At 50.1% G+C, this 9578-nt stretch overlaps 1 protein-coding gene across 3 annotated transcripts; it reads left to right on the forward strand.

Annotated features, from left to right (window-relative positions):
- The first annotated feature begins 50 nt into the window (after positions 1 to 50).
- On the forward strand, positions 51 to 5511 carry IRF9 (interferon regulatory factor 9). Of its 3 annotated transcripts, none has more exons than XM_032265645.1 (9): positions 51 to 663; positions 1470 to 1653; positions 1981 to 2164; positions 2396 to 2520; positions 2882 to 2963; positions 3067 to 3138; positions 3629 to 3970; positions 4779 to 4894; positions 5055 to 5511. In XM_032265645.1, exons 2-9 carry the CDS (start codon positions 1474 to 1476, stop codon positions 5127 to 5129), a joined length of 1176 nt encoding a protein of 391 aa, XP_032121536.1. In that variant the 5' UTR covers positions 51 to 663; positions 1470 to 1473; the 3' UTR covers positions 5130 to 5511. The 3 variants fall into 3 exon arrangements, with proteins under 3 accessions (XP_032121536.1, XP_032121534.1, XP_032121535.1); XM_032265643.1 differs by having other exon boundaries at positions 51 to 655; positions 1473 to 1653; XM_032265644.1 differs by lacking the exon at positions 51 to 663 and adding an exon at positions 671 to 1201 and having other exon boundaries at positions 1473 to 1653.
- Positions 5512 to 9578: the final 4067 nt, after the last annotated feature.

Below are 9578 nucleotides of genomic sequence, written 5' to 3' on the forward strand. Positions count from 1 at the left end.
GACGCCACCATCTAGAGGCACCAGGGAAAGAGCGGGATGAACAGAGCTTTGCTGAAAAAGGCCCCCTGCAACCTAGTGCCTAACCCTCCCTGGACTCAGGACCAGGAAGGAGTTGACACCCTGGATGGTCAAGGGAGGCCCTCCCCATCCAACCACCTGGCCTGGGCGTCCTCCCTCCCTGCCTCCTTTTTTCCTTTCACTGAATTTGACTGGTATTAGAAGTCACCCAATGCGTACCAAGCAGGCCTTGTGGGGGAACACAGTGCACAGGTGTACCCAGCAGTCCAGAGGCCCCAGACCTGACTCCAGGAACCTGGCCTCCCTGGGGAAGCCACAGTGTCACTCACAGAAGGTTAGATACAAGCAAGACTATCTGAGGGAGGAAGGGGAATGAGGGTTGAGATGAGCTGGCAGAGCAGCTCCCCCTGCTGTGACAGTGGCATCCTGACAGTGAGATGTTCAGATGATGCTGCCCTCTGGTGGCCACTGGTGCCCTGCAACTCTTGAGGCCACGTGATTTCTGGGAAAAAGCCGTTCCTGGAGGAGAATTGAAACTTAGGGTGGGGACTGTAGAAAGGGGCGGAGAGATCAGCCGCCTAGCCAGGAGTTAAGCTGAGGTTGTCTGAGTCCTGAGACAGCCTGGACAGCAACTCAGGTAAGGATGGGGGTCAGCCCAGGCTCTAGGGCTAGAAAGTCCAGCCAGATTGCGGGTAGGGGGTCTTAGGGACCCCTCTGTTAGACCGAGGGCTAGACAGAAGACCTGTAAGTCAGGAAGTGGGAGATTCAGCCTGAGAGTGCAACTGACAAGGTGTAGCACCCTGGATCCTTGTAGGCAAAGATCAGGAGGACCTGCTGCCAGATGGTTCAGGGAAAAAGGCTCATTGCCCCAGCCTCAGTTGACCCTGTTTGTTTCCTTGCCATCTGCCCTGCCCACTTCAGCTACAGCTCCACCCCCACCCCAGCTTCCTGCCCCACCTACCTCTGTGGCCAGCAGGGGGGTGGGGGTCAGAGGCTAGGTTCTATAGGCTGTGGGGTGGTGGGTGAAGAGCCTGATGCATCTTAGCAGAGCCTGCCTCTGCAGACACTCAGAAATCTAGACAGGGGCTCTAACCAGGAACAGATCACCAAAGGAATTCTTTCCTAATCAATACATTTCTGAAAAGTCCTAAAATTAAGACCAATACCTACGGTTTCCTTCCAGGTAGCACAGTTTAGAATATTAAAAACAATGTTTTTGGGGTAGTTGTTTTTTTTGTTTTTTGTTTTTTGTTTTTTTTTTTTTTGTCATTGCTAGTGATGGCAGAAAAGGAAATAATTCTGTCTCAGAGTGTTGAAATGTGTCTAGAGCTAAAAGAAGATGGATGGGATCTCTAGGGTCTGTTGCTAGAATCTAGTTCCAATGGCCAGGGTCTCAGGAGATGTTCTCTCCCAAAGTGTCAGTTTTAATGTTTCCTGCTCCTCTTATCCCCCAGGATGGCATCAGGCAGGGCACGCTGTACCCGAAAACTCCGGAACTGGGTGGTGGAGCAAGTGGAGAGCGGGCAGTTCCCCGGAGTGTGCTGGGATGATGCAGCTAAGACCATGTTCCGGATTCCCTGGAAGCATGCAGGCAAGCAGGATTTCCGGGAGGACCAGGATGCTGCCTTCTTCAAGGTGAAAGGGCCTGGAAATCACTGTTCCTCTGTGTGAGGGATTGTGTATACACTGGTATACTCACCCTCTGTACTTGCGTCTGCCTGGGTTTCAGATAAGGGACAGATTGGAGAGGAAAACCAGCTACATCATTTGCAGAGTCCAGTACAAAATGAAAATGCAGAGGCCTTGTTCAAAAATTACTAGGGATTTCAAGATAGCAACACAGCATAAACCCTTCATAATGCCTTCTGAGCTCAGAGCTACATGCCCGTGAAGCCAGTCCTGTTGGAGGGGCAGCTGGAGCCTGTAACATGCTGCCTCCTCTTCCCTTGCTTTCTTTCCTAGGCCTGGGCAATATTTAAGGGAAAGTATAAGGAGGGGGACGCAGGAGGCCCCGCTGCCTGGAAGACTCGCCTACGCTGTGCACTCAACAAGAGTCCCGAATTTGAGGAAGTTCCTGAGAGGGGCCGCATGGATGTTGCTGAGCCCTACAAGGTGTATCGCCTGCTGCCACCAGGAACCCTCTCTGGTGAGTGTCCCCTTGCCCAACCAGTCCTAGACTCAGCAGACTGGGGAGGAAGGATAGACCTGCGGGCTTCTACCAGGCTTCTCACAGCTCTGCCCTCTCTATGCCCTGGGGAGGCTGCTACCCAGGTTTCCCTTCCTAGCCCTGCCCATCCTTCACTGCCTCAGACCTCTCCTTTACCCTCTGTCCCTGCTCAAGACCCTGACCTTTCTCTCTTCCTCAACAATTCCACAGGAGGGACTCAGAAATCACCATCAAAACGACAGCACGGTTCTGTGTCTTCTGAGAGGAAGGAGGAAGAGGGTGCCATGCAGAGCTGTACATTCAGTCCCTCTGTGCTCCAGGACTCCCTCAATAATGTGAGCGATGGAGAGGGAATTGGGCAGGCCTGAGAGCAGGGCAGTAACTAGAGGGAGAGGTGGGCCAATAAAAGACAGCATATTCAGAGGCCAAGGTGGGCACATCATCTGAGGTCAGGAGTTCAAAACCAGCCTTGACCAACATGGTGAAACCCTGTCTCTACTAAAAATCCAAAAATTAGCTGTTCATAGTGACATCTGCCTGTAATCCCAGCTACTTGGGAGACTGAGGCAGGAGAATAGCTTGAACCTGGGAGGTGGAGGTTGCCATGAGCCGAGATTGCACTATTGCACTCCAGCCTCGGTGACAGAGTGAGACTCCATCTCAAAAACAAAGAACAAAAAAACACTGTGTCTGCAGGAAGAGGAGGGAGCCAGTGGGGGAGCAGTCCATTCAGACATTGGGAGCAGCAGCAGCAGCAGCAGCCCTGAGCCACAGGAAGGTACCACCTGCCTTGCCTCTTGTGTCGTCCACCATGTCGCACACTCTGGCCCAAGACTCCCCAGCCCCACTCTGAATGACCAGTGCCTTTGCTTCCCTTCCAGGTACAGACACAGCTGAGGCCCCCTTACAAGGGGATCAGGTGTCCCTGGAGTTTCTGCTTCCTGCAGAGCCGGGTATGTGACATTTCTAACTTTCTCCTGTGCCCTGTGTCCCTCAGGCCCTCCTCCTTTGATGGTACATGCATTATCTAGTCAGTCAGGGCTTACAGCAAACTGTGACCATATTATCATAGCCCAAGGCACTTGTTTCTAGGTGGTGAGAATTCCACATACCTGGCCAGACTCTAAAAAGCTTGCTTCCCAAAAATACCACCCTATACACTCTCCTGGAAATCCACACTGAGACACTAATTTCTTTGGGCCAAACAGAGCCCCAGTCTCAAGGGACCTTCTTGTAAACTACAGGACCCTGGGCATTTAGCCCTGAGGCCTCATGGTGAATCACTCAGTAGTACTAGCTACTTGCCTGAGTGATGGGAAAACCTGAGAGGAAGCCCCCTGCCTGGTGAGGGGAGGGGAGGTGGAGATGTTCCCCTGGGGAGGGACTATCACCAGCCTGCCTGCCCCTCCAGCACCAGGTACAGCTAGACTGTTCTATCCCCAGACTACTCACTGCTGCTCACCTTCATCTACAACGGGCGCGTGGTGGGCGAGGCCCAGGTGCAGAGCCTGGACTGCCGCCTTGTGGCTGAGCCCTCAGGCTCTGAGAGCAGCATGGAGCAGGTGCTATTCCCCAAGCCTGGCCCACTGGAGCCCACGCAGCGCCTGCTGAGTCAGCTTGAGAGGGGCATCCTAGTGGCCAGCAACCCCCGAGGCCTCTTCGTGCAGCGCCTTTGCCCCATCCCCATCTCCTGGAATGCACCCCAGGCTCCACCTGGGCCAGGCCCGCATCTGCTGCCCAGCAACGAGTGCGTGGAGCTCTTCAGAACTGCCTACTTCTGCAGAGGTGAGGATGTTCTCGCTGGGCACCTGAGCTCATACCCCCTGGGCCCAACTTGGTGGGTCCTGCCACCACCGTTTGCCAGCAGATCTTCCATGTAGCCTTTGCATGGCACTCCTGCACTTGTGTGGTGCACATCCTGTGTGGCCATATGCCCAGCCTGGCAGCTATATGGCAGCTCTCCTCCAGCCAAGACAGTGGAAGAGGAGGTTCAGGTAGAGTTCAGTACAAGAGTGTCACATCTTGGGGAACACCATCACAATGAAGCATGCAGTCATTATGTGAAGGTGCACAGAAGAATTGAGACAGAGTGAGCCTCATGGCCTTCTCCTACGTACACACATTTGGGAGAGCTGGCATACATCATACCTCCAGCCCTGGCTGCACCATCTCTACTATACTCCAGGAATGCCCTAGGGTTGCCCTTCTCTCCCATCCAGTTCCAGTTCCTACTCAATTCTAAATCTGACTTAAGAGTGGGACCAGGAGTACAGGGTGTGTAGCGTGTGGGTGTTCCCAGGGCCATGGGTACCCTAGCACTGAGAGGGTGTGAGCAAGCAGCAAAGGTCTGGGCACATCTATGTTAGCAGCCAGGGCTGCGGCCTGGGAGGACTCTAAACTCTCCCAGAAGAGAGCTTTTCAGGTTGTGCAGTGATCTGCTACTTCTAACACTTATTTGAGGCAGGAACACCCTTTCCTATTTGCACATGGGTGAGTAGCATTTAGTTCCGAGCACTTCTCCTGACCTTGCAGACCTGTGGCCCTCTCTCTTCTCTCTTTTTGTCCTTCTAACCCTTGACCCTTTCTCTTTCAGACTTGGTCAGGTACTTCCAGGGCCTGGGCCCCCCACCCAAGTTCCAGGTAACACTGAATTTCTGGGAGGAGAGCTGTGGCCCCAGCCATACTCCACAGAATCTTATCACAGTGAAGGTGAGCTCAGAGCAGGGGCAGAGTAGCCTATCTAATGAGAGTAGGGACAGTGGTGCTCCAGGAGGTGAAGGGGATCTCCCAGTGGGGAAGGAGCTCCTGGGGGTGGTGTCTGTCCCTGATGCACTCACTGAGACGCTCTTCTCCATCTCTTCCAATACAGATGGAGCAGGCTTTTGCCCGACACTTACTGGAGGAGACTCCAGAGCAGCAGGCAGCCGTTCTGTCCCTGGTGTAGAGCCTGGGGGACCCATCTTCCACCTCACTTCTTTGTTCTGCCTGTCTCCTTTGAAATAGACTCATTCTTCACATGATTGACCTGTCCTCCTCGTGATAATTCTCAGTGGTTGTCTGTGATAGTTGTGTCCTTAAAATCCTCGCACACACTGGCTGGTGGAGAACTCAAGGCTAATATTTTGTCCTTTCTTTTTAAATTTTTTATTTTTTGAATTTTTGAGATACACAACCTCTTTCATCTGTAAGGGACTGGGAAATCCAAATGGTGTGAACCCAGGGGCTTTTCCCTCTTCCCCGACCTCCCAACTCTAAAGCCAAGCACTTTATATTTTCCTCTTAGTTATTCACTAAGGATTTAAAATAAAATTTTATTGAAAGAGGAATCAGTATCTGATTTTTCTGGGAGACAGAGATGTAAACTTATGAGCAGGGCACTGGGGTCTCTTCTTCCTTATGACATCTTCAGAACTCGTTCCTCTCTTCTGCCCACAGGTTCTGGCTAGGATGCTGTCTGCGCCCTGTGGGTCCTGGGCCTGGCACTCTATAGAGATACTCTCTAGGCAGCCATGATTAGGGAGAGGGTTGGGATTGGCCATCGAAAGGGTACCAAGCCTTCAGCCAGGCACTATAGCCACCAACTTCACATGGTAGTCTGGGCTCCACAGTTCTTGTTAGAGAGCCCCAACATCAGGCCTGGAGTTAGATTAGAGGTCTAAATGAAGAGGAGACACTTGAGGATAACCCAAAACTATTCTAGAGGCCCTGGGGCCTGAGAATAGAGGAGTCAGAAGAGTTGCTAAACCTGTACCTGCTGTTCCTGGTGCCCTTTCCCCCAGCACAAATTGTACTGTCACCCCAGCAGAGTACTCCCAAACTGGATTCCTTGCTCTATCTAAGTCCCATAAAAGATACTCCGGCCTAGACTGCCATGTCCAACATGTTTTTCATGAGACGTGAGGGCTCCAAATCGACTGACACTCCCTTCCCTTTCCTCTGTGTTTATTTTACTACCAAACTGGAAGTTTTTTCTTCACAAGGCCACTTGTCACCTACTTTTTTGTATATTCACTTCCAGCAAACTAGTTCCAACCCAGGCCACAGCCTTCATTCAGCTTCCGTCTTCCTGCATATGACACCAGCTTAGCTTTCCAGACTTCCTCCTGTGATTTCACCCATCAACCCTCAATGGCTCACACACAGGATCAAATCTGGATGCCTAAGTCCTAGGACCTTCCTCCTGCCTCATTTGACAAGCTTCAGTACTGCCTTTGAGCCTCCCTGCCTCCGTGGACCTCCCTTCTTCTCCCCTGCCTCCATGGACCTCCCTTCTCTTCAGTCTTGTCCATCATCCTGGGAAGCCAAACACCTATACAGGCTCTGCAGTAGCAGTGAAGAAATCAGGTACTGAGTACAGAGGTGTACAAACCTTGTGCTCTCAATTTGATGAAATTCCTCCTAGACCTTCTTTGTACAAGGTCTAAATTACCTCCTTGACTCCCTTTATTTTTCTTTTAATTCCTTTTTAAAAAATTGGCTCATGCCTGTAATCCCAGAACTTTGGGAGGACGAGGCAGGTGGATCACTTGAGGTCAGAAGTTCCAGACTAGCCTGGCCAACATAGTGAAACCCTGTCTCTACTAAAAATACAAAAAATTAGCCAGGCATGGTGGCAGACACCTGTAATTCCAGCTACTCAGGAGCCTGAGGCAGGAGAATTGCTTGAACCCGAGAGGCGGAGGTTGCAGTAAGCTGAGATTGTACCACTGCACTCCAGCCTGGGCGACAAGAGTAAAACTGTGTCTCAAAAAAAAAAATTTTTTTTCCTTTTTTTTTTTGGCTGGGCACAGTGGTTTATGCCTGTAATCCCAGCACTTTGGAAGATCAAAGTGTGAGGACTAGCCTCTTGGTTAGTTTGAGACTAGCCTGGGTGACATAGTGAGACTCTACCTCTACAAAAAATTCTTTTTTTTTTTTTTTTTTTTGAGACAGAGTCTCTGTCACTCAGGCTGGAGTACAGTTGTGGCTGTGCAATCTTGATTCACTACTGCAACCTCCACCTTCCAGTTTCCAGTGATCCACCTCCCTCAGCCTCCCAAGTAGCTGGGATTACAGGTGCACACCACCATGCCCGGCTAATTTTTGTATTTTTAGTAGAGACGGGATTTCGCCATGTTGGCCAGGCTGGTCTCAAACTCCTGACCTCAGGTAATCCTCCCACCTCAGCCTCCCAAAGTGCTGGGATTATAGGCATGAGTCACCGCGCCTGGCCTCCCAAAATTCTTAAAAATTAGCCAGGTGAGGCCAGGCACAGTGGCTCACACCTGTAATCCTAGCACTTTGGAAGGCCAAGGTGGGGGGATCACTTGAGGTCAGTAGTTTGAGACCAGCCTGATCAACATGGTGAAACCCCGTCTCTACTAAAAATACAAAAAAAAAAGTAGCCAGATATGGTGGCGCATGCCTGTAATCCCAGCTGCTTGGGAGGCTGAGGAGAGAGAATTGCTTGAACCCGGGAGGCAGGGGTTGTGGTGAGCCAAGATTGTGCCATTTCATTCCAGCCTGGGCAACAAGAGCAAAACTCCATCTCAGAAAAAAAAAAAAAAAAAAAAAAAGCCAGGTGTGGTGATGTGTGCCCATAGTCCCAGCTGGTCGACCTCCCAAAGTACTGGGATTACAGGTGTGAGCTGCCATACCTGGCCTCCTTGACTTCCACTTTCTATCATACCCCACATCCAATTCATCAAAAATCCTGTTGCTATTCCTTCAATATGTATCCAGGGTCTGACCACTTCTCTCTGTTTCCATCAACAACACTTGGAACAAACCACCACCATCTCTCATATTTCCTCTTCTGCTTCCTTCACATCGGTTTCCACTTGTGTCTACCTTAAGCTATTCTCAACACAGTAGAGATCCTTTTCACACATAATTCTGATCATGTCATTCCTCTGCTCAGAACCTTCCATTGGATCCCAAATCACCGAGAGTAAAAAGCCCAATTCCCCATAACAGCCTCTGAGGTCCTGTGATGCGACCCTCCCCTCCTCTCTCTCACCCCTTGCCATTCTTCCCCCTGTCACTTTGCTCCAGGCTCCTTGAACCCACTAAACACATTTCTACCTCAGGGTCTTTGCATTTGCTGGTTCTTTTGTCTAAACTACTCTTCCCTCAGGTAGGTACATGACTTACCCACTTTCTTCAAATTTCATCTCTTAAGAGGGGGTAAGACTTCCCTGAGTACCCTCCCTAAATAGCAGCTGTCATTACTCTATCCTCCTGTGCTGCCTCATTTTTTTCATAGCACTGATGGCCACTTCATGTATTTCTTTTTCCTTTATTTTAAAACAATTGCCCACACTGGAGCACAGTGGTACAATCATGGCTCACTGCAGCCTTGAATTTCTAGGCTCAGTTGATCCTCCTATCTCACCCCTCCGAGTAGCTGTGACTACAGGCATGTGCCACCACACCCAGCTAATTTTTGTATTTTTGTAGAGACAGGGTTTTGCCAGTGTTACCCAGGCTCGTCTCAAACTCCTGGGCTTAAGTAATCCAGCCACTTAGGCCTCCCAAAATGCTGGGATTGCAGGTGTAAGTCACCACGCCCGGCCACACATTTCTATTCATCTGCTTATTTATCATCTCTCCTTCCCTACCTCATGAGAATAGGAACTTCTGTTCCTTGCCATATCCTCAGTTCCCTAGGGAGTGCTTGGCATATAACAGACATGCAATAAATACTTGTTGAACGAATGGATGAATTAATGAAAAAATTATTCTATGTTCCTTGCTTTTCTCCTAAACTGGGTTCCAGGCACTGTCAGGGCAGATGCCCTACTTCATTGTCTTTGAGCCCCAAAGGGAGCACTTATAAATACAACTTTTGGGAGGCTGAGGCAGAAAGATTGCTTGTGCCCAGGAGTTTGAGACTGCAATGAGCTATGATCACATCACTGTACTCCAGCCTGGTGACAGAGCGAGATCTTGTCTCTTATTTTTATTTTTATAAAAAGAGACGGGGGTTTCACCATGTTGGTCAGGCTGCAGGCTGGTCTTGAACTCCTGACCCCGTGATCTGCCCGCCTTGGCCTCCCAAAGTGCTGGGATTACAGGCATGAGCCACCTCGCCTGGCCTGAGATCTTGTCTCAAAAAAAAAAAATGAAATAAAATTGATAACTTATGTATAGTGATTGAAGCAGTTTGTAAGCATCATGCAGAAACCAATTTAGCTGAGCACAATAGGATAGGGATTGGGAATACTGGAATTCAAGAGCATAGAGTTCCCAAGCAGGCTTGGAAGAAGGAGCTGTGTGGTCTGGGAGAAACAGTCTATATGGACTTCTGTTTCCTCATTGGTAAAGCCAGGACTTGGACTAGATCTCTAAATCCCTTTCAGCTTTCACATTTTGGTTGTCAATATAGTGCAACTGCACATTCATTTGGCAAGTA

Source organism: Sapajus apella, unplaced genomic scaffold (assembly GCF_009761245.1).
Source record: "Sapajus apella isolate SASKATOON/1434 unplaced genomic scaffold, GSC_monkey_1.0 scaffold151, whole genome shotgun sequence".
In the NCBI taxonomy this organism is placed as follows: domain Eukaryota; kingdom Metazoa; phylum Chordata; class Mammalia; order Primates; family Cebidae; genus Sapajus; species Sapajus apella.

Bases quoted from the DNA above. Each gene is read 5' to 3' on its own strand.
- IRF9 (XM_032265645.1), top strand. From the start codon at position 1,474: ATGGCATCAGGCAGGGCACGCTGTACCCGAAAACTCCGGAACTGGGTG. The intron at 1,654-1,980 runs GTGAAAGGGCCT...TTTCTTTCCTAG, and splicing joins AGGATGCTGCCTTCTTCAAG to GCCTGGGCAATATTTAAGGG. The intron at 4,895-5,054 runs GTGAGCTCAGAG...CTTCCAATACAG, and splicing joins AGAATCTTATCACAGTGAAG to ATGGAGCAGGCTTTTGCCCG.